Source organism: Raphanus sativus, chromosome 8 (assembly GCF_000801105.2).
Source record: "Raphanus sativus cultivar WK10039 chromosome 8, ASM80110v3, whole genome shotgun sequence".
In the NCBI taxonomy this organism is placed as follows: domain Eukaryota; kingdom Viridiplantae; phylum Streptophyta; class Magnoliopsida; order Brassicales; family Brassicaceae; genus Raphanus; species Raphanus sativus.
This window is the reverse complement of record NC_079518.1, coordinates 15,484,493-15,507,374: the sequence shown is the minus strand read 5'-3', so window position 1 is coordinate 15,507,374 and position 22,882 is coordinate 15,484,493. Positions and strand designations below refer to the sequence as shown.

Genomic DNA, 22,882 nt, shown 5'->3' with positions numbered 1-22,882 from the left:
ACACTATCTTCTACATCGTTTGTTTCACTGTGCTCAATCCCAGATATGAGATATGGTTAACATTAGGGTTAGACCATTTCCACCGTATTTATATATTTTTTACTTCAATTGTATAATAGAGATGGATTTTAGTCTAATGTATTTTCTAAAATTGAAATTTCCAAATATAGAGTATAATATTAGATATGTTATTTATTCTTCTATAAATAGAAAAAAAAAATTTCTATTTTTAAAAGCAAAAATAGAGATGACATGAAATAATTTTGATTCTAAATGCTATTATAGAGGGAAAAAATGATTGTTGGAGATGCTCTTGGTATCTAAAAAAATTGAAAGATTTTTACAAAGATATGAGTTTTTCAAATTATAAAAAAGTTTTTATTAACTAAACTTTTTTAAAGAAATGTTTAAGATCTTCAAAATTTCAGATGTGGCCTTGACTGCACCGCTTTAGTTTGGAGCTATCAGAGTTCTATCGGTTACATGAACCAAGCTATCACGTGTGTTATCACTGTTATGAAATCATGCAAAGCTTCGCTGTTAGTTTCAACAGTTTTAGATAAGATTCAAAGCATAAATGACACAAGCGATGACGCAGTTGGCAAAAAGGTAGTTTTGTCGTCTAGTGCTTTTATATACTCCATGAGGTGTAGGGGGGATTGATTTTTTTATTATTCGGTATGGGTCGCAGCTTCTAAAGCTGCTGGCTGTTTGGTCCCGACATGTTCTTCATTTTAAAACTATGGGACGTCTAACTCGTGAAATGTGAGTAGAGTAATGTAGAATAAATGAGAGAAAAAGGAGAAAAATAATTATTTTGGACTTTTGTGTTATTCTGGACTTTTATAAAGAAGAGTAATTCAAGCAAAAAATTAAAAAAAAAAAGAAGAGGAAAAATATTGCCATGAACCAGAAAAGAGAAAACATTTTTTTGCGAAAATAAAACTAACATTTTTTATTTATCGTGTTGGTTTAGAAGAATCGAACTGAAGTAAAACAAACTTTTACTCTAAACATTTAGATTAAAAGATCTTTTTAGAGTAAAAAGTTATCCAGACAGATCTTAGTTATATGAAATAATTCTAGTGTCTCGTCTCTGTATTAATTTTTTTGGGAAAACTGCTTTTTCTAGCACAAAAAATAATAAATATGTCTGGGTCCTTCAAAGATTTGAGATTTTCCCAGATTAAACAAAAAAAGAAAACAATAACTATGTCGTCTTAGTCTAATCTCTCTTACTTTATGTTTTATTAGACTAATTTTTTCTAAATGGTAATACTATCCTTAAATTTCAATTAAAAATTCAAATTACAATTAAAAATAAAAATTAAAAATCTCAATTATTTTTTTAGCCCAGAAAAACTAATTTTTTTTTTTTTAAGATTTTATTTTTTTTCAAAAGATTTTTTTACTAAATTTTTTTTATACTAAAACATTTTTTTTTAAATTAAATCTCAATTATTTTTTAACCCAAAAACGAATTTCCTTTTTTAAATTTTCTTTTTTAAAGTTTTTTTAAAAGATTCTTTATACTAAAGATTTTTTTAAAATATTTTTTCAAAAATTAAAAATCTCAGTTATTTTTTAGCCCAAAACAAATTTTCTTTTTTAAAAAATATTTTCTTTTTTAAAAATATATTTACTAAATTTTTTTAAAAAAATTAAAAATCGAGTTTATTAATAAATAAGAAAACAGAATATTCAAAATATTCTCTTCTAATTATCCGAAGAACATGTATTCTAAAGTAGGTAGAATACAAAAAACATGTTAGAAATCGATTTCTACTAGTTTTAGATTTATAGTAATATGTAGATTCTGATTTCTCCAGGTTTTAGATTATAGTAATGTGTAGATTTCGATTTCTACAGAATTTAGAACTATAGTTTAGCGTAGAATGTGTTTTCCAATATTTTTAGATTACTATTTACGTATAACACATATTCTAAACATAGTAAATTCAATGAAAAAAGTAGATTATATTTTTTACTAGATATTTTATATGTCAATTCTACATTTTTAGAACAAAATATGAAATTATGATTTAATATTTTTTGAAATGAAAAATATATCAATAAGTTGATATAGGTATTTTCATCAGTATTTACTATTTTTATTTTATTTATTTAATTTATTTATTTAGAAAATAGTAATGCGTATTAGAGGAAAAATGGTACAAAAGAAAGATTAGACTAATATGATATAGTTGTTGTTTTTTTGGCCTAAAAAAACAATTTTCTCTTTTTTTTGGGTGTGGGGTAGTACTTTTAAAAGTAAAACATAAAATTATCTGGTACTGATAAGTTCATGAAACTAAATTAAATTAATTTGTGGTCTGTATTAAAAAAGTGGGATCACTAAAAGCAATATTGACTACATTTCTAAGAAACAGATATCCACTTTTAGTCATTTATGTTTTATGATTTCTTTTGATAATGTGGATTTCAAAAGTTTTATAGGTTCAAAGATTAATTTCACAAAGCTTTGCATTCTGGTATGTATGAGGGATTAAATCTATCAATGCTATTCAAACCCAGGATAGAAACTCCACTGACAACCCCTTTATTACAATGTAACTTGGTTATTTTATGGAACAAGGAGGAAGAGAAATAGGTATTAGAGTCAAAGTATAACCAAGCTACAAACTTTGCTTGGAAAGTGAAAACACCGAAGAAGATATACCATTTTTTGTGGCAGTTACCAACATGGTATGTGGTTGTAACGAGAAATCTGACACGCCGCAATATGAGAAGCGATAATTACTGCCTAACATGTGGGGAGTCAGAAGAAATTGTTACTCAGCCATCTTTGGATGTCCCCCAGCTATTTAAGTATGGGTCCTTTCAGCTACACCATCTTCTCCTAACATTTTTCACTACCAAACGTATATGCTAATATGGACTACCTCTTTTGAAGAAAAAAATGACATTGTTGAAGCAGAACTAGATATGGATTCTTATCCCTGGATAATTTGATATATTTGGAAGGCTCAGAATGATAAACTCTTTAGGAGGATTGATAGGGATCCTTTGGAACTGGTCCGATATGTAGAAAGCGAGTGTCAAACCTCGTTTAATGCAAATGAGGTGGTAACTCCGGATTCACAAGAATCTAGCCACGAGAAAGCCCATATCATAAGTCTAGATAATTTATGTATGATAGATGACTCATGGACGGACACAACACAGTACAATACAGTGGATGCGGATGGGTTTGGAAAGATAACTTTGGAAAGATTCAGTTTATGGGGATGTGAAATGTAAGAAGACGAGAGATGAATCTACATTCCTAAGTGGAAGCTCTACGATGAGATCTGGAAAGCATGTTACAATATTTTTCATGTCAGCATTTCGGGACGGATTACAAATATCTAATCGCGATGATAAAGGAGTCTCAAACATGGCCAAGTTTTGCAATAGAACTAGATGCTATAGTAACACTGCTGATTTGTTTTCCAAATTTCAGAATATCTCATGTTCTGAAAACTAACTTAAAATGCTATTTTTGATTTTTTAACTAAGTCTACGAGGATTTTTTATAGAGATATTTTTTACATTAATTATTCTATTTCGATCAGATTATCCAGACCATTTCAAGAATAATAAAATAGGCTTTTGACTTTTGTTTTAAAAACAAGGCCGTTAAAAGGCTATTATAAAACGTCGGGTCTCATAAGGCCCATTATATTCTGCTTCACCTCTTTCTTATTAGCCGCGACGCCGACGACGGAAGGGTGAAAAAACACACAGACACCGTTGATTAAGCCGGTGAACCAATGGAAAGTGAAGCGATTCAGGACGAGCTTCAAAGCTTAGATCTTGAGATCAACGATGTTCAAGGTTTACACTTATCTGTTCTTCCAATTAACGTCTCAGGTTGCTTCTGATTTTGAAATTCGAATCATTCTTCTTATAGGTCAGATAAGTGCTCTGATTGAGCATCAAGACAGGTTGTACGAGAGAAAGTCTGAGTTAAAGACATTGTTAAAAGCAGTAACAGCAGGAACCCCTGTCGCATCTTCTTGTCCTGCTGTAGAGAATTGGTCCGAACCATTCGAGTGGGATTCACGCGCTGATGACATTAGGTTTAACATGTTCGGTATATCCAAATACAGAGCTAACCAGAGGGAAGTAAGTTACTTTTGCTTCTGCATTTTTGTTTTATGTCAACACAATGATGCTTGCTTTTTATGCCGTTTCAATCTTGTTTCCTTGGAAAACACGACAGATAATTAACGCTGTAATGGCTGGTAGAGATGTCCTGGTGATCATGGCAGCAGGTGGTGGGAAGAGTCTTTGCTATCAGCTTCCTGCTATACTTCGTGGTGGTACAACTCTTGTTGTCAGCCCTTTACTTTCCCTCATTCAGGATCAGGTACACTTTGTAGCATTGAGTACACTTCTTTATATATGGTTTGATTACAAGTGTTTGTTCTTAATTGTTTATGATTGTTCAGGTTATGGGTTTGGCTGCTCTAGGGATTTCAGCTTACATGCTGACTTCTACTTCTGGCAAGGAGAATGAAAAGTTTGTGTACAAGGCACTTGAAAAGGGTGAAGATGACCTCAAGATACTATATGTCACACCCGAAAAGGTATCAAAGAGTAAAAGATTCATGTCGAAGCTTGAAAAGTGTCACAATGCTGGTCGCCTCTCTCTTATTTCAATCGATGTAAGTCCTTCCTGCTTTTTAATTTCTTACATCGTAACCAATATTTGAATGTTATTTTTTTTTTTTTGCTTTGCAGGAGGCTCATTGTTGTAGTCAGTGGGGTCACGATTTTCGCCCTGATTACAAGAACTTGAGCATTCTTAAAACTCAGTTTCCCAAAGTTCCCATGGTGGCTTTAACCGTACGTTCTTTTTTTCTTCTTTTCATTTGCTGCATCCTTTCTCCAGCCCAGTTACATTCCTGAGAGTTTAAATCAGTCTCCATCTTACTATGCTAATCAGAATGAACGGTTTTATTCTAAGTTGATCTCTCTGTTAGACTTGGAGCCTTTCATATATTTCATTTTCCAAATTATGTATGTCTCTAATGCAGGCAACTGCTACACAGAAGGTTCAAAATGATCTGATAGAGATGCTGCATATTCCTAAATGCGTCAAATTTGTTAGCAGTGTTAACAGGCCAAATCTCTTTTACTCGGTACTATTTTTGTAATTAAATTTATTAAAATATTCGTTTTCTCATGCTGTGGATAGTTTATAGGCCTTAACATGAGCAATAAATTGTCTTGCAGGTGAGAGAAAAGTCGCTGGTTGGTAAAGCTGTGGTTGATGAGATCGCAGAGTTCATACGGGAATCATATTCTAACAATGAATCTGGGATAGTGTATTGTTTCTCTCGGAAGGAGTGTGAACAGGTTTGTAACTGAACTTCACACATAGTCTTCTTCTGCATCCTTTTTTTTATATTGTTCTATTGAACCTTGGATGGGAGAAGAAAAGCTTCTTCATACTTTCTCTTACAATCAAAGGTGATAGATTGCAGGAGAACTACGAGAAAGAGGGATCTCTGCTGATTATTACCACGCAGAAATGGATGTAAATTTGCGAGAAAAAGTTCATATGCGGTAAGGTCCAGATCTGGTGCAGCATGACTCTGCGCTTGATGTGCAAATTTGCAGCATTGCCTGATTCTTGTTGCTGTTTCATTTTCACAGATGGAGTAAGAACAAGTTGCAGGTCATTGTTGGAACAGTATGTGTATTCCTCCTCTTATCATTCCATTGTTTTGTGGCACAATGATGTACACTTATTAACTCTTGTTATTGCTTTGCAGGTTGCCTTCGGCATGGGAATCAACAAGCCTGATGGTTAGTATTGTTCTTACTAAAGATCGCTGTCCTTTTGCATTTTATGGATCACCGATTTTACTTCCTTTCCCAACTGATACATGAGGGCATTTTTGTAGTCAGGTTTGTTATCCACCACAGTTTGAGCAAATCAATGGAGACTTACTATCAGGTTCTAATCACTTGTCCACTAAAACTCGATGTGGTTATAAGGCTGCTTCTTATCACCATTACATATCATACTGCAGGAGAGTGGTCGTGCTGGTCGTGATGGCCTCCCATCTGAGTGCGTCCTCTTTTTCCGTTCGGGTGATGTTCCCAGGCAGGTAAGCATCAGTTTTACTGTAACCTGCTTTTTTGTGCTAAAAACATTTCTGAAATTCCATTGATGCTTTTCTTTCTTGTACGATAGAGTTCGATGGTCTTCTACGAGTATTCTGGTCTGCAGAATCTCTATGATATAGTACGATACTGTCAGGTACGCAGTTTCATGTAGTCTTGTCTAGCTTCAAGAATGTCATGTTCTTGAAATTTTGCTGAACTGTATGATATCTTATGAACTATAGTTTCTGAATTCTCTTGTTGCAGTCGAAAACAAAATGTCGTCGAAGTGCTTTTTTCCGTCATTTTGGAGAGCCATCACAAGATTGCAACGGTACTCTTGTTTATAGCTCTGTGTCTACTATTGATAGAATTGGTACTCTACGTCCATTGATTCTAGATTTTCTGATGTGATGATCGTTATCTTCTGCATTCTGTTAGGAATGTGCGACAACTGTGCCTTGTCAAGTGAGGTCAAGGAGGTTGATGTATCGGGTATGTCCCACTTACATTCGCATGAAACTTTTATTTTTTGCTGCCAAAAGTTTTTCTCTACCAATTTCTCAGAAACTATCTGCCAATATGTGAATAATATCATGATGAGTTTTTGGTTTCAACGACTTCTGCAGACCTTGCTAAGCTCGTGGTTTCAATGGTGCAAGAAATGCAAGCTAAGGATCAAAGAGTGACAATGTTGCAGCTGGGTGACAAACTGAGAACTAAGCACAAGGATCTAAGTTAGTTTCATTTCATTCATCCCTTGGAATGGCAAACAATTTTAGTGCCTGGATCTCTCGCTCTATGATTTTTTTTTGTATTGTTGTTGATCGGCTAGGTGCTGAGCTAAAGAGAGAAGAGATAGAACATCTCGTGATTAAACTGATTGTTGACTCGGTATTGGTAAGATCATTGTCCGTGTTTTTAGTACTGTGTCTGTCAGATATTTCCTTCAGGCAGTATCTGAGTTTCGTTCTGTGTTTGTGCAGAAAGAAGAATTCCAGCACACACCATACTCGACAAACGCTTATGTAACAATGGGACCGTTGGCAAACCAATTGTTGCAAGGTAAGGAGTTGTAATGAATTGCCTTGTTTCTTTTCACGCTCAGATGAACACTATATAGGCTTCAGGATCTGAAAAATGCTTTGTGATGAATATATTTAATGTTTTGGTCATTACTTGGTTGCTCTACTCTCATAGATAAAACTCTTTAAACAAAACGTGTCCTACAATGTGAATCTGGAACAGGAAGAAAGACGATTAAAACGGAAACCTCAAGCAGACAAATGAACAAGAAATCGAAAAGAAGTAGTTCACTTTCTGGATTAGAATCCAAGCTTGACGAGCTAAGGAAAGAGATATCTGCAGCTCATGGAAGCATGCTCCCTCATACGGTCCTGTCAACACAGCAGATTGGCTTGATAAGTTCCCAAAAACCAGATTCATTACAAGAGGTGGAGTTATCGTTTTTAATAGTAACCCGGATTTTCTTTGGTCTTTGTATATGTAATCCTCTCTGTTAAAGCTGGCTTTATGGGTTGGATTTTTGCAGTTGGAGAGTATTATAGGAAAACTGAAAACAGACAAGTACGGAGACAAGATTCTAGAAGTGATGAGACATGATGCGGTCTCTGAACAACATGTTGAAGATGCAACAAAAGACGAGACATGTAAAAGAAGATCAAGTAAGAGAGCTAAGACACAGAAGGATGTTGTTTTGTTAGAGAGCAGCGAAGAAGAAGAAGAAGCTTGATGCATCCGGTTTTGACAATATCTGTTCTTAGGTTTTATATTATATAAAAAATAGATTTTTGGCCGAGTGATTCTATGCATTAACTATGTACTAGGAATTGGCGTTTAAGGGATGCCTAATCGATATACACTTGCACCTTGTTTTCCAAGTGAAGTTGCTTAATGTAATCATACAAAAGATTCTGTTTTACCACATTTTTGACACGTCTCTCAAGCGGTAGAACAAACTCATGTATATAGTTTTGGGGTTCTTGTTCTTCAGTGGGAACCGACCAATCTGATGTTTCGTTCATTGAGAAAGGGCCTTAACGTTGTTGGTTGGCTACATGCTAGTGAGATCCTTTAGTCAATGCCTCGTGGTTTTGCTAAAATCTGCAAATGCCAATGAAGGTTACCATTTAATTCCCTCCCCCAACCTCCTCCTCCCCCACCCACACAGTTTTACAAGATTGGAGCCATTCTTCTTCAGCCGTTCTCTTATATTTCTCTTCAGATTTTTGGTGAAGAAATTTTATTAAACATGAAATTGAACTGCACTGCATAGTTGTGACCCCTTGTTAAAATTTTGCTTTCTCCCTCTCAACTGTTGTTTTGAAATAATCCATGCTTATTTGTCTTCTTCTTGCCTCCTCTACATTTCAGTAAAACTGGTATTCCTGTTTCTCAATTTATCAATCTCATCCTCCACTTCATTTAGAATCCCCAACTGGTATCGATTCATTAGCTTCAATTCATGAGCACAATGCTGAATATAAGGCCAGCAGTTAAAGTATGTAAAAAGATCAGCTTTTGCTATTAGGTTGCCTAATAAGTTATCTAACACAAGAAAGTGTCAACTTTCAATTACTTCATGTTCCAAACTCAACATCCAACTTGTAGTTTGATACAGCATTGTATTTAATCTCATCCACTTTTGGGTGAGATGATGATGATGATGATGTATCTCCAACAATGGATTCATGAGGAACCCCATCAATCTCCACAGAGCTGCAACCAGGAAACTTTCTGATTCCCAAATCTTTCATTTTGCTTCGCACATTCGTCACATCTTCCCATTTATTGGCAGATGCGTATACACTGGCCAGCAGAGTATGAGCACTCGAATCACTAACTTCCACTTTCTCCAGCTTCTCCGCTACTCTTTCAGCTAACTCCACATTCCCATAGTTCCGAGCAGCGCTTAGCAAAGAGCAGTACACAGGAACTAAAGTTTTATCGCTTCCATCTCTCATCTTATCAATCAATTCCTCTGCTTCTTCTAAACAACCAGCTCTGCATAGTAGGTCAATCATACAGCTATAGTGCTCTGATTTAGGCCTGATCTTATGTACATTGCTCATCGAATAGAAAACTCCACGTCCTTCTCCTACAAATCCACCGTGGTTACAGGCTGTTAACACCGAGACAAAGGTTATATCATCTAATCTAACACCCCCGTTTTCCATCTCGTAGTACAAGTCCATCGCTCTCCTTGACATCCCGTTCATGGCAAGACCGTAGATAAGCGATGTCCAAGAAGCAGTGTCTCTCTCTCTAGTTTCGTAGAAAACCTCTAGAGCTGTCTCTATGCACCCGCATTTAGCATACATGTCGACAAGAGCAGTACCAACCACTTTATCCACTCTAACTCTGTTCTCACATATGTACCCATGGATCCACTTCCCCTGCTCTAGCGCCCCCGTCTGAGAACAGCCTTTCAAGAGAGAGACAAGCACGAAGTTATCAGGTCTAACACCTTGGCTTTGCATGCGCCTGAACAGCTCGAGCGCTTCATCAAACCGTCTAAACCGAACATACCCATTCATCATAGCTGTCCACAGAACAACATCTTTCACAGGACTCCTCTCAAACAACTCTCTACCCTCATCAACCCTACCGTTACTAACATACCCAGAGACCATGCTTGTCCAACACTTCACATTTCTCACTCTCATCGACTCAAACACCCCTCTAGCCTTATCTAGACACCCGCATTTACAGAACATATCCACCAACGCGTTCCCAATCTTAACACTCGTCTCAAACTCTCCGCCAACAGCAACAACATACCTGTGAATCACTTCACCAAGTTCCAAATTCTTCAAAGCAGAACAAGCCGAGAGTGTGCTAACGATCGTGCTCTCATCAGGCTTCAAGTCACTCTCCTTACTCATCCGCTTGAAAACAGCGACGGCGTCGTCAAACCTCCCGTGCCCAACGTAGCTAGAAATCAAGCCGTTCCAAGAAACAACATCTCGTTCAGGCATTTCGTCGAACACCTTGCGAGCGATCTCCATCTTACCCAGCGCAGCGTACATTCCCATGAGCGAGTTACACACGTATGGATCGAGGTTTAGCCCGGATTTAAGAGCGTAGCCGTGGATTTTCTCACCTTCCGCAACGTTCCTCAAGCGTCCGATTGATTTGAGAATGATTGGTAAGGTGAAATTGTCGGGATACAAGGCGTTTCGTCGCAGTTCAGCGAACAGAGACAAGACTTTGGTGAAGGTTTTGGTGTCGGCGAAAGATTTGAGCATCTTGTTGTATGCTATGAGTGATGGCGTTTGTACAGGACCCATCTTACTTCTTGAGAGAAACGTCAAAAGCTTGAAGCTTTTTTGAAGGACCTGTCGGAAGAAAAAAACAGAGGGCCCATCAACTTTTATCACCGAAACCAAGAGAAAACAGAGTCTTAAGATTCAAACTGTCTGAGAATGATTTCAATTCTGATAGCCTTACAATCAAAACAGAAACTCACGTAAACAACTTAGACTGAAAGTAAGACTCAAAGCCATTATTTATTTGATCAAAGACTAATGCAAACTCGTAACACCGATAAGAGCTTGTTGTATCCTAGTGGTACATCTTCTCACAGAGCTTGTATACTATGCTTCTCCAATTAATTTACCCAAAAATCTTTTTTTTTTTTTTTTTACCAACACAACCTGCTCCTACTATATTATCTGTTGATTTGCTTCAGCAAAACTCCCCTGAACTAAAACTTGATATTTTAAGTTTTAGCTTCCCTAAAGAGTGAATCTCAAATCTATTTCTCATCTTCTCCAACATCTCTCTCTCTATCTTTAGTGGTTTTGTATAAATGTCTGCAGTTTGTTAGAGCTTGATTGTTGACAGTGCTTCCCTTCTACCTCACATCCTTCCTCCTTTAACATTCGTTTGAACCAAACACAAGCTGAGGCAACCACATATTCGACTTGTGTAGTGGACAATGCGACTTATTGGTGGCTTCTTTGAACACCATGCTATAACCATGAGAAACACATACCCTCAAGTGCACTTTCTGCTAATCACTGTCAGTATAAACAAAGTAACTCTCACATTCCCCCTCTGTTGTACCAGATGCCCAAGTCTACTGTGCCTTTCAAAATACCTCGAAACCTTTTTCACTGGTGACTCAAAACGTGAAAGACCAAATTCAACTTGTAACTCCACCTGCTCGTGTTGATTTTCTCCAATAAAAGAAGCAAGAAGAGATACTGAGACAAAGGAAGATCATTATCATTTTTCAGAGTAAATATTACAGAGGACACCATCAAACAAAAGTTTAGATAAGAGAAAACGACTCAAGAGTCGAAGACTTGTGATGATACATAACAAGGAAGAAAACACACAATGATCATATGAACTCGTGGAAACATTCAAACATATCATACATTATGTATGTATGTATGTGTATATATGCATATGTTATAGAGGGCGAGATCATTGCTGCTGGTTAAAGGTTTGATTCCACAATCTTGCTCGCAGGAGCTTTCTCTTGTTTCTCCACGTACGCCGACGGAAACCACCCGGCTTTCCCCTTGTATTCTCCTTCCGACCAGCCTGTCCCAGCCACCTTGTTTCATGAAACACAACCATAATCATTAGACCCACCTTTCTCTGTTTTGTAGTATTGTTTAGAAAAGAGTGTACCTGTCGAACGATGACATAATCATCAACCGCTAGGCTCAGTTCTCCTGGCGCTTGAGCATCAAACGGGTGCACAACCTGTTTCAACAAAAAAAAAACAAGAAAACATAACTCTTGTTCTTGACCGAGTTTGGAAGAACTGTTTTCGAAAGACTATTACCTTTGCAAGAAAGTAGGAATCATTTTGACTGAGAAGTTGCTGACTGTGATGATCATCAGATCCATTGGTGGTTTTGATATCTTCATGTGAACTAGAAGAAGACTTGATTTCTTTCTGAGGTTTGGATTTGATTTCAACTTCAGGACTAGACTCCATGTCGTCCTTTGGATTGGGTTTGATTACTTCTTCATGCTTGGTTTCTCCATGGTGATTTGATTTGATCTCTCTGCTGTGACTGCTGGAACTCGTTTCTTCTTGGGGATGAGAAGCAGCATCCTCTAAATGTAAAGGTAGAGACTTTGGTGATGATTCTATAGCTTCTTCCTCAGCAATCATCTGAAGACATCCATCATCAGTATGGTACTATTCATTATCTCAAGTTCATCATAGAGAGTGAGTGACAGACCTCAGAATGTAGCTTATCAAGGATATCAAGAGCATTACGATGATATGATATCTCAGCTTCAACCAGAGTACGGAGGCGCTGATAAGTTATGCTCTGCTGCTGATTGTCAACTTCTAACATAGCCTTAGTAGCTTCTTTGCCAAGTGTTTTCATGCTTGATTTGAGATCAGCCAATCTCGACTCAGAGTTCTTAAGCTTCATGTAAGCCTCTTCAGAAACATCAGATTCCTTCAACTTTGCTCTTCTCCTCAGTACATCAGTCGCCTATATTCATTACAAAAATTTTTTTTTTTTTAAAGAATTAACAAATTGACTCAAAACAAATATATATATAAAAAAAGACTATTTACCTGTGCTTCCACTTCTTGTCTCAACCTATCGTAATGATTCACTAAATGCCTTGCATCCTCCAAAGGCGCACTATATATCATTGTACGAATTGGCTCACAAACCTAACCAAATCAAACCCTGAAGCTTTATTAAAAATGAAAATATATATTATACTTTTTAACTCCAAAAGTTTTACCTGCTCACTAAGAACACCAAGTAGAGTTTCCCTGCCATCTTCCACAGACTTGTAAGAGGTCCCAAAGTGATGTGCAACTCTTGAGAGAGGAGTGTTAGCATCAGGATTCTCATCTCCATATTTCTTAAAGTCTTCAGCAAACTTCAACCCTATTATATATGCAAGAATCCTAATCTGATCCCAAGAAGTGTGTAAATGAGACTGAACTAAAAAAAAAACAAGAACCTACCGATCTCTACAACTTTTGTGCCTGTTGCAATGAACCCTTCTAGCCCACGAACAATGTTCCTTTGCAAACGCTGTGAGCAGAAGAAACTAATTAGATTTCCAAAAAAAAAAAGTTCCTTGAAAAATACTAAATATTATCATTTTACCTTTGCAGCCTTGGTAGAGCTATACAGTTCTTGAAGTTTCTGATGACAATGAAGCTCTTCCTCATCAACAACCACAGCATCCGCATTAACATGCCCTAGATGCTTCAAAACCGCCTGCACAGTAACTGTAGCTTTATACAAAAGAAAGAAACATACACAAATCTTGTCTGAAATGATAACGTAATCACTCCAACAAGGCAAAATTGATTCTAAAACAGGCAAAGGTCTACCAGTTCCTACGTCAGTCAAACCTATCTGCCCCCTTAAGACTATAAAATTAAACATGAGCACTTCCAAGATTCCACCTTTATTGAAACCCACATAATCAATTTTCCAGATTTATCTCCGGAATATAAATCTAATAACACATAAATCTAAAAAAAAAAAAGAAAAGAAACCCACTTGCTGTTGTCTAGCAACTTGCTCTCTGAGCTTGGCCGCTTGCTTTCTTATGGCTTCCATGGCTGAAAGTCGCGCTCTTTGGTTTCTTTTCCTCCTCGCTCAAGTCGGTTTCTTCACTAGATCGAGAGAGAAAGCAAAAAAAAAAGAAAGGGGTAGTTGAAGTTTCTGAATTTAGAGGAAGGAGAGAGAGAAAGTAGAAGGTTTTGACATGGATCCCTTAACTCCTTTACAGGTAACAGTCGGCAAACACACACAAAAAAGGTAACGACAATGGAATATAAATTTTTAAGTGGAGATGAAAGATGAAGCTACTGACTCTTTCGGTTCAACACTTTCTTTTCTTTATGAGTTGAGTGGTCTTTATTTTCCTTCTCATTTCACTATTTTTTTCTCCTCTCTATTACAGTCGGTTTAACATTTCTACTTTTACCAAAAAAATATCAATTCTAAATATTTCTCGATTACTTTGTACAGTATTTTAGTTATCCTTGCCTCCTTGGTTGTCTAAATTTTGTTTATTGAAGTCGAATGTTTTAATTTAGTTATCCTTGGTTGTCTTAATTTATTTTTAATTCAGGTCGAATTATTTAATTTAGTCGACTGTTTTATTTTTTTTATTTAAGTAGAATGCTTTAATTTTGTTATCCTCTACTGTCTTAATTTTGTTTATTTAAGGGGTTGATTGGTTTTCCCGCTACCACCCGCAAACGCAGTTTTTGCGGTTCATAGCGGTTGTTGACGTTTTGAAACAATCACAGAAAACGCTAAAAATCGCTTCAAATCGCTCCGAACCTCTTAAAATCAAAAGCTGGTTCCAGCTAGCGTTTGCGGTTGCGGGAGAATAATTTTTTTTTAATAAAATAAATAAAAATATCCAATAAAAATTTTAAATTGAAATAACAGAAATTGTAAAATGTATTCATATTATATTTCAATTTATATTATAAAAGTTTAAAACTAAAATATTTTCTATAAATTTTTAAAATTTAATAATATGATTTTATAAATATAAATTTTATATTTATCATATTATTATGATTTTTAATATTTTTATAATTACACAAAATGTAAATATTGTTAAATTATTATTTAACAAATGTTGTGTTTGATAGTTTACCAGTCATAAGAGTCCCGCAAACGCAACAATTTCTAACAGCTGTACCAGTCGTACAAATCTCTAGAAAATGCTTAAAACCGCAACCACCCGCACCCGTAAACTCCCGCAACCGCAACCGCAACCGCTGCGGTTACACCAGTCAGGTCCTAAGTCAAAAATGTTTTAGTTTACTAAAATTTATTATTCTGCCATTTTAAATTTTAATGGCAAATATTAGAAAATGATATATATTTTTTTTCATTTTCTTTGGTTTATTTGCCGAAAATACTTTTCAACGTGAGGTAATCATATGATAGACTTCAGAAAATTTTGCCTATTTCACATGATAAGTCTTTTTAACTTAATAAAAGTAAACAACTAGTCAATTTTCGTCGGTGTGGCTTCACTTTTGAATGCTTTTGGACTATAACTGGTGTGGCTATTTGTTTTTGGTTTTAGAAACACAAGAAAAAAATAAAGGAAATAGAAATATTATTTATTGTGAATACTCGTATTTTTTTCATCTTATTGTGAATACTCGTTAAATTGCATTAATTATAAATATACAAATGAAGGAAATAGAATCATGCGCTAGTTTTCTGGAGTGAGTGGAAAATTTTTAAGGGTCTATGTTGTAATAGATTTAGCACATAAATTAGACTAGATGAAGACTCAATCGAAACAGACTAAATTGGAACTAATCACGGTATCTATCACTATAAGCAAAGTTTAGCTATTCCCGTCAAAAAACTACCTCTGGATCTGAAGTAACGAGTTCTCAGTCCAACAAATAACAACCAACACCTGGTTACTTTCCGGTCAAACGGTTATACAATATACGGAAATAACAACCAAGACCTGGTTACTTTCCGGTCAAACGGTTATACAATATACCGAAATCTTTAGAGCGAGATACAATATGTGTGCCCTAGATACTTGGAATAGTTAGAGCGAGCTGAATAATATATAAAAGAAAAAAGTCGATAACATTTTTTATATATGATTTTGATTCCAGGTTCTAAAATGCGGTCTGTGCGGTCGAAAACGGCTTTGCGGCGATAAAGTGGGGCGATTTCTTCAAACTCGGCTACTAAATTAGACTCATCAAAATAATTCACGTTTTTGAAGTTTTGAAACTTGAAATCAGGTATATGTTAGATTTTCAGGTTTGATTCATAAACAATAAGCAAAACGAAAAAATAAATGAACAAAATCTGTTAAAACAAATACGGCGGCTCTCAAAAAAATTATGTGTAATTCTTAGATTCGTGAGGAAGATGATGAAAAAATTATAGATATGCCATTACTGAATAAAAATATTTAAAATAGACAAAATAAGGTTCTTTTAGAATCGACCGATGACTCTTAAAACACATCCATTTTCTTTATTATTAAAAGAGAATCAAAATAGAATAGTAACTTTTAAAATGTATATTATTTACATTTATGCCATTTTGCATATGTGTCATTAGGAGAATCATTTTCAAGCTTTTTTGACCTTAACCCTTTCACAACTAGAATATTTACTAAACTTGCCACTGGACTAACGTGACCATCATATATTTTGTATGGTTTTAGCTTAATGTTTTAAGATTCGTTTGACCTGGTGGTTATAACATAGTAATTGATATATTTGTTATAATAAGGTTTATCTTATACGTGTAGGTATAAAATGAATAAGATAAGACAAATACCTATAAGGTTATTGGACCAATACACACATAAAAATGAATATATCGTATATGGGATTATAAAATCTTATATTTCCACATCTTATATTGCACATATTATACATGTTTTATTATGTATGATATTTTTTAGTTTCATCAGTTTCAGAAAAAAAAAAAGAAATCTTTTTAGTTTCTTCGCTGTTCACCACGCTATAAAATTTTTTATTGGTTATTTTTATTAATGTAATCATATAAGTTTTTTTGGAAATGTCAAAATAAACTTATATGATTACATTGAAACATATAAGTCCTTATATTCTTTTAATATATTTTTCTTTTAATATATTTTTAAAGCAAAACAAAATTAAGTGACTAAAAAGGTAAAAAGTATATATATATATATATCTATATATATATATATGTATATGTCAAACTCATAACAAATTTATAAAATATATATATGAAATAATAAGGTTAGCAAACACCTTTATTAAATTTTCTATATGTATATGACATCTTTTATTCATTATTACTAGAGAATTGTCTTCGATTTTATTATTACTTAGATAATTGTCAAAATATTTCAACTTTCATAGTTCTGTTTACCATATATTGATTGTATATTCCTTTACGTTCATATAAGTGAAGTTTTTGAAGAATGAAAACGTATTATTTCTTTCCTTTGTTCGAATCACATTTACAATTAATTACTATTAATATTGTTGCTCTATATGGACATATTTGATTGGAATAACTTAATTTCAAATTTATGAGTTAAATTATTGTGTCATTTGTGAACATATTTGGTAAGAAACTATATTTATAGTAGTTGTTGTATTAAAAAATATATGTCACATTAATTATTCATTACTAATTACAGTGAAACCTCTATAAATTAATAATGTTGGGACTACACCAAAACTATAATTTTTTTATTAATTTATAGAGATTATTAATTTATCGAGATAATAATTGAACCAAAATTTAATTTGAGACTATGAAATTATATTAATTTATAGAGATATTAATTTATAGATTATTAATTTATAGAGGTTATGCTGTACGATTTTTGCTATTTACTCACAATGTCTTTCTCATTAGTCTCATGTACTCATCTATCTTATTAAAAACATAAACATTTTGTTGGACCTAACTACTGTTTTGTAAGATTTTAAATTAAATACACTTTTTTATATATTCACATGCATTCATTAAAAATCCCTCCCTTATATTTTGATTGGTTTAGGAAATAAATGGTCAAAACGGTAATTAAAAGATTTGAAATATATCCATGTGCATAAGATTAGGAACTCCATCTTTTCATTATTAAATTGCTGCATAGCTGCATACTACTACTACAATTCTAAAAGTTTCCTCGGACTGTACACAATATATATAATGTACAAATATTTGTGTAGATTCTATTTAACTGTATTTTACATAATGTCTAATTTTATCAAAATTGAATTTAATACAGAACCTTAAAAATACATATACATTTTGAGAAGGTATATTTGTTAATATAATATAAAATATAAGAAAGTGCTCTGATATAAGTTTTCAATTATATAGTAGTTAATTATAAATATTCATCATATTTTTTTGTCAACCTAAATGTTCATTCTATAAAAACCCAAAAGTTTAACAAATGTTTGATTACTTATTTTATCTTAGTTTAGAGATATTAATAAAATTTGAAAATTATGTGTATATGCACGGGTCTGAATAATAATATTAACTAGACATATATAATAATATTATATAGATTAATTAGACACATACGTAAGGTATAAAAATCAACGAACCAACTAATATCTAATATTTTTTAATAGAATTGTTTTAACATTTAAAATTTATTTGAATAGATGCCATAATAATATTTTGTTAAAAAAATCATTTTTGAACATCGGTTCATATCACAAGTTCATCTCGGTTATCATCATGGTTAGTAAATTTTTCATCTCAAACTGATCAAACACAATTTTCAATTTAGAGGTTTCTATTCAATCCGCACTTACAAAATAATAAAAACTTGCCCGACCGGGCGGGTCATGATCTAGTTGCTTATTATTTTCATAAAGGCTGTAAACAAACTTTCAACCCATTTATTTTGATGCCAAACCTTTTCAGAAAAACAAATATAGTGTTATATATAATACTATATAATAGCCCAATAATAATAATACTATCAAATAGCCCAATAATTACTGACTATGGTGCTGACTGGTTTTCCCGCTACCACCCGCAAATGCAGCTTTTGCGGTTCATAGCGGTTGTTGGCGTTTCGAAACAATCACAGAAAACGCTACAAATCGCTTCAAACCGCTCCGAACCTCTTAAAATCAAAAGCTGGTTCCATCTAGCGTTTGCGGTTGCGGGCGATTGCGGGAAGGTAATTTTTTTTAAAAAAAACAGAATAAATAAAAATAATGCTAAAAATATCCAATAAAAATTTTCAATTGAAATAATAGAAATTGTAAAATGTATTCATATTATATTTCAATTTATATTATAAAAATTCAAAACTAAAATATTTTCTATAAATTTTTAAAATTAAATAATATGATTTTATAAATATAAATTTTATATTTATCATATTATTATGATTTTTAATATTTTTATAATTACATAAAATGTAAATATTGTTAAATTATTATTTAACAGATGTTGCGTTTGGTAGTTTACCAGTCATAAGAATCCCGCAAACGCAACAATTTCTAACAGCTGTACCAGTCGTACAAATCTCTAGAAAACGCTTAAAACCGCAACCACCCGCACCCGCAAACTCCCGCAACCGCAACCGCAACCGCTGCGGTTACACCAGTCAGGCCCTATATCTTATATATGCACGTTTGTCGCTGAAGTGTGTTAATTAATTTGGTTTGATCTCTGTATATTAATTAAGAATTATATAAACAGTTATAAAAAATAGTTTGTATTAATTATAAAAGAGATTTGCTGATATGTCACTTAATTAGATTGTCAATTTACCTTACGTGACAGCATAAAAATCGATTTAATATTTTGTAAGTCCAATGTCAATTCACTAAGAATTAATTACATATTTATGCCATTTAGACCTATTTTACCATTATTAGATTATTTTCAATGGTTTACTTTGTTTTAACTTTAAAAATAGAGTAACTCTATAATAGAGTTGGAGTTTATTTCAATGGTACTCTATATTACTTACTCTAATTTTAAATATAATATTTTCTATTTGATTCAAATATTAAAATAAAAGTAATAAAAATATCAATATCATAATATTATTATATAACTATATTTTAGCACAAATATTTACCACTAAAAATAAAATATAGATTTTTTTTTTAATTTGATGATAATGAGAAAAATAAGATAACATTTTTAACTTAAACAAAATAAAATTTATTCAAATTAATGTTTTAATTATGAATATCATATTAAAAAAATTGTGTATATATTATTGATTTTATTATAAAATATATATATAAGTAATAATATATTTTAGTTATTTGGTTTGGTCAGTTAATACACCGAACCATATCCATATATTACGATTTCTTAATAAATATATCAATTCGGTTTATTTTGTACAACAAAATCCAAATCACTTTTTCTATTTCAGTTTTGTTCAGTTTTAATCGGTTCGACTTTATCGAATTAAACATCTTTATTTTAGATCACTCTAAATTATTTACACATGTGTTCATCTTGCACAAGGCGCAGGTCTTACCTAGTTAATAACTATAATCTTCGATGTAAACTTCATAACAATATATACATTTATCACAAAAATGAAAAAAATGCTCAAAACTGATCTCCGGTTAGAAGATTAATCTCCGGTTTTTCTTCAACTAGCTAGGTTCGGATCAACTGCCCGACTCGGACTCGCATCTAGCGCAATCTCAAACATACTTTTGACTCACTTAATTTTTCTTTCTTCTACAGCTTTTGTTCTTCTCCTGACTAGAGTTTTTTTCTCTTGTTTAGAACTTGTTTAGACGATCTTTTTAACTGTGTAAAAAAAAAGACGATCCTTTTAACTTTTTGTAATTGTCAAACTTATTTATATCATGATTATGAATACAAAAATCTCGAGACCATTCTTACTTTTTATACTTTTTTTTAAATTGTTGACCGATTATGCAATCCGCATTTTCTTTAGCACTGGTGAGCCACTGTGTGTTTTCTGTATAGATGTCGTCCCCTTACCCGTTTAGTACTTGATGATAGGCCACATTTGTTTAACAATATGAGCCTTCAAATCGAAATCCATTTAGGTAAAGATTAAATTAGTGTAACCTGAAATAAAAACAAAACCCCAAAATGGGTTCGGCTACGGAATGCTGACTTGGCATCGACGTGGCAGTTGTTGGGTCTTTCTTCTTTGCAAAACCAAACCTTCAATTCGATTTCCCAGCTGTCACTCCTTTTATTAGTTTCTTTTTATTTTGTTCTTCGTCTCCGGTCTAAATCTTCCTTTCTCTTGCCAGTTCTTATCGTGATTCTTCAAACATAATCGAACATTAGTTTCGTTCGGTACGATTGGATTCTAGAATTTCTTGCTGTAGGGTTTTATTAAATTTTCATTTATAATTCGAAATCAGTCGGACTTCCTTGTTGATTTTTTTTTAGGTTTTTTGATGAGATGGAAAATACAGTTACTCCTCCTCCTGCGGTTATTAATACATCCTCTCCGGATTTGTTGAAGAACACTCCTTCCAACATCGCCAGGTTAGAAGACGTAATCGAGCAATGCCGTGGCCGACAAAAGTATCTCGCTCAGACCTCAAGTCCGTCTGATGGCAGTGATGTTCGTTGGTACTTCTGTAAAGTTCCTTTGGCTGAAAACGGTCAGTCTTTATTTGCCTTCTTGTTTTAGCTTCTGTAAGGTTCCTTTGTTTTAATCTTTTTTTTTTTTTTAAATTCTGCAGAGTTAGCTGCTTCAGTACCTGGCACTGATGTAGTAGGAAAGAGTGAGTATTTCCGTTTTGGTATGAGGGATTCTCTTGCCATTGAGGCTTCTTTCCTCCAGGTTCTTCTCTTTGACTACTGTCTCTTTGGTTCAAGATTTGAATGAAACTTTGATATGTAACAAAATTTTTTTGTTTCTCTTCTCCTGGGAAAATATGTGCTATAGAGAGAAGATGAGTTGTTGTCACTCTGGTGGAGAGAGTATGCAGAATGTAGCCAAGGCCCTATACCACAAGTTAGTCCTAAAACAATACCGAATAAGCAGTCAGTTGAAGCTTCTGTGTCCTCTAGTCTGTATGCAGTTGAAGAGGAGAGAGTTGGTGTACCTGTTAAGGGTGGGCTATATGAGGTAAAACCTTTTGAGGTTTAAAGTGAACTATCTTAGAATTTTCCTGTTAACATTGTTGAACCACTAGACTCCTTATATTTCTCAATCCATGTTTCTGACCAAAGAACCGGAATGCTGCAGGTGGACTTGGTGAGGAGGCATTGTTTTCCCGTGTACTGGAATGGAGATAACCGGCGTGTGCTTAGAGGCCATTGGTTTGCTCGTAAAGGTGGCCTAGACTGGCTTCCCATTCCAGAAACTGTTGCTGAACAGTTGGAGGCTTCATATCGTAACAAGGTATATATCTTTCTGTGCAATACATTTCGATTTTTTGACCTAGAGACAGATATAACAATTGACTAATCTAGTTTTTTTTTTTTGTTTTTGCACGCAGGTTTGGCACAGAAGAAGGTTTCAACCATCTGGGCTATTTGCAGCTCGTGTCGATTTGCAGGGTTCCAGTCTGGTATGTATGAGAGAGTTCATGGGTATAAAAATAGTAATTTTATTTTCAGTTGATATGATCCCAAGTTGTTAATGTAGGGACTTCATGCCCTCTTTACCGGGGAGGATAGTACTTGGGAAGCTTGGCTTAATGTTGATCCCTCTGGGTTCTCTGGCTTTGTTGGCTATACTGGGAATGGAATTAAGTTGAGACGCGGTTATGCTGGCTCCTACTCTCCTAAACCTACACAGGTTCTTACAAATATCTGGAACTTATTCTCACATTTCTTTTCTAAGCTCTCACTAGAAATTGTGAAAGTTCACTGACTAAGCTTTCTTTTTGTGTTTGCTGATTATGAGTTCCTGTAACTGAATCATATTATTTTGCTTCTCTTCAGGAAGAACTACGCCAACAAAAGGAGGAAGAAATGGATGACTATTGTTCACAAGTATGTCTTAGTATACTCATTTCCAATGAATTGCATATCTGGTCTCTGTTGTCAAAGATTTTTCAGAATATCTCAAAATTTTCATGCGGTGTGCTATTATTTTCAGGTCCCTGTTAGACATCTTGTATTCATGGTTCATGGTATTGGCCAAAAAGGTGAAAAGTCTAATCTTGTTGACGACGTTGGAAACTCCGTCAAATAACAGCAGGTTTAGGGGAACGTCATCTAACCTCATCAGCTCGGCACTCAAAGACTTCTTTTCATCCCATGCCAGGTAGCTCTATATATAT

At 34.0% G+C, this 22,882-nt stretch overlaps 4 protein-coding genes and 1 pseudogene across 6 annotated transcripts; 2 read left to right on the top strand and 3 right to left on the bottom strand.

Moving 5' to 3' along the window:
• Positions 1-22,882, bottom strand: part of LOC108820115 (amine oxidase [copper-containing] alpha 2, peroxisomal-like) — a 44,067-nt pseudogene that overhangs the window by 7,779 nt on the left and 13,406 nt on the right.
• On the top strand, positions 3,683-8,077 carry LOC130498603 (ATP-dependent DNA helicase Q-like 2). 2 transcript variants are annotated; one of them, XM_056992085.1, is made up of 20 exons: positions 3,683-3,837; positions 3,914-4,128; positions 4,226-4,372; positions 4,455-4,670; positions 4,747-4,851; positions 5,043-5,147; positions 5,242-5,364; positions 5,486-5,574; positions 5,665-5,701; positions 5,784-5,817; positions 5,916-5,968; positions 6,045-6,122; positions 6,209-6,274; positions 6,385-6,451; positions 6,559-6,612; positions 6,747-6,854; positions 6,953-7,017; positions 7,104-7,182; positions 7,366-7,571; positions 7,670-8,077. In XM_056992085.1, exons 1-20 carry the CDS (start codon positions 3,774-3,776, stop codon positions 7,868-7,870), a joined length of 2,112 nt encoding a protein of 703 aa, XP_056848065.1. In that variant the 5' UTR covers positions 3,683-3,773; the 3' UTR covers positions 7,871-8,077. The 2 variants fall into 2 exon arrangements, with proteins under 2 accessions (XP_056848065.1, XP_056848066.1); XM_056992086.1 differs by having other exon boundaries at positions 3,814-3,837; positions 3,919-4,128.
• Positions 8,690-10,754, bottom strand: LOC108851999 (pentatricopeptide repeat-containing protein At1g31430-like). Of its 2 annotated transcripts, none has more exons than XM_056992087.1 (2): positions 10,607-10,754; positions 8,690-10,475 (listed from the first exon to the last, which is right to left on the bottom strand). In XM_056992087.1, the coding sequence occupies exon 2, from the start codon at positions 10,425-10,427 to the stop codon at positions 8,718-8,720; it is 1,710 nt and encodes a 569-aa protein (XP_056848067.1). In that variant the 5' UTR covers positions 10,428-10,475; positions 10,607-10,754; the 3' UTR covers positions 8,690-8,717. The 2 variants fall into 2 exon arrangements, with proteins under 2 accessions (XP_056848067.1, XP_056848068.1); XM_056992088.1 differs by having other exon boundaries at positions 10,588-10,713.
• Positions 11,347-13,990, bottom strand: LOC108834882 (SH3 domain-containing protein 1). Its single transcript, XM_018608199.2, has 9 exons — positions 13,647-13,990; positions 13,245-13,358; positions 13,100-13,169; positions 12,871-13,019; positions 12,695-12,796; positions 12,345-12,608; positions 11,939-12,274; positions 11,782-11,856; positions 11,347-11,704 (listed from the first exon to the last, which is right to left on the bottom strand). The coding sequence occupies exons 1-9, from the start codon at positions 13,704-13,706 to the stop codon at positions 11,585-11,587; spliced, it is 1,290 nt and encodes a 429-aa protein (XP_018463701.1). The 5' UTR covers positions 13,707-13,990; the 3' UTR covers positions 11,347-11,584.
• On the top strand, positions 20,788-22,794 carry LOC130498735 (phospholipase SGR2-like). Its single transcript, XM_056992300.1, has 9 exons — positions 20,788-20,936; positions 21,033-21,250; positions 21,332-21,432; positions 21,538-21,720; positions 21,841-21,996; positions 22,094-22,165; positions 22,243-22,395; positions 22,542-22,592; positions 22,699-22,794. Exons 2-9 carry the CDS (start codon positions 21,046-21,048, stop codon positions 22,792-22,794), a joined length of 1,017 nt encoding a protein of 338 aa, XP_056848280.1. The 5' UTR covers positions 20,788-20,936; positions 21,033-21,045.

Bases quoted from the DNA above. Each gene is read 5' to 3' on its own strand.
- LOC108834882 (XM_018608199.2), bottom strand. From the start codon at position 13,706: ATGGAAGCCATAAGAAAGCAAGCGGCCAAGCTCAGAGAGCAAGTTGCT. The intron at 13,020-13,099 runs GTAGGTTCTTGT...CATATATAATAG, and splicing joins CACAAAAGTTGTAGAGATCG to GGTTGAAGTTTGCTGAAGAC. The intron at 11,857-11,938 runs GTAATAGTCTTT...TTGTTGAAACAG, and splicing joins ATTCCTACTTTCTTGCAAAG to GTTGTGCACCCGTTTGATGC.
- LOC108851999 (XM_056992087.1), bottom strand. From the start codon at position 10,427: ATGGGTCCTGTACAAACGCCATCACTCATAGCATACAACAAGATGCTC.
- LOC130498735 (XM_056992300.1), top strand. From the start codon at position 21,046: ATGGAAAATACAGTTACTCCTCCTCCTGCGGTTATTAATACATCCTCT. The intron at 22,166-22,242 runs GTATGTATGAGA...TTGTTAATGTAG, and splicing joins ATTTGCAGGGTTCCAGTCTG to GGACTTCATGCCCTCTTTAC. The intron at 22,593-22,698 runs GTATGTCTTAGT...TATTATTTTCAG, and splicing joins TGGATGACTATTGTTCACAA to GTCCCTGTTAGACATCTTGT.
- LOC130498603 (XM_056992085.1), top strand. From the start codon at position 3,774: ATGGAAAGTGAAGCGATTCAGGACGAGCTTCAAAGCTTAGATCTTGAG. The intron at 4,852-5,042 runs GTACGTTCTTTT...TCTCTAATGCAG, and splicing joins TTCCCATGGTGGCTTTAACC to GCAACTGCTACACAGAAGGT. The intron at 7,572-7,669 runs GTGGAGTTATCG...GGATTTTTGCAG, and splicing joins AACCAGATTCATTACAAGAG to TTGGAGAGTATTATAGGAAA.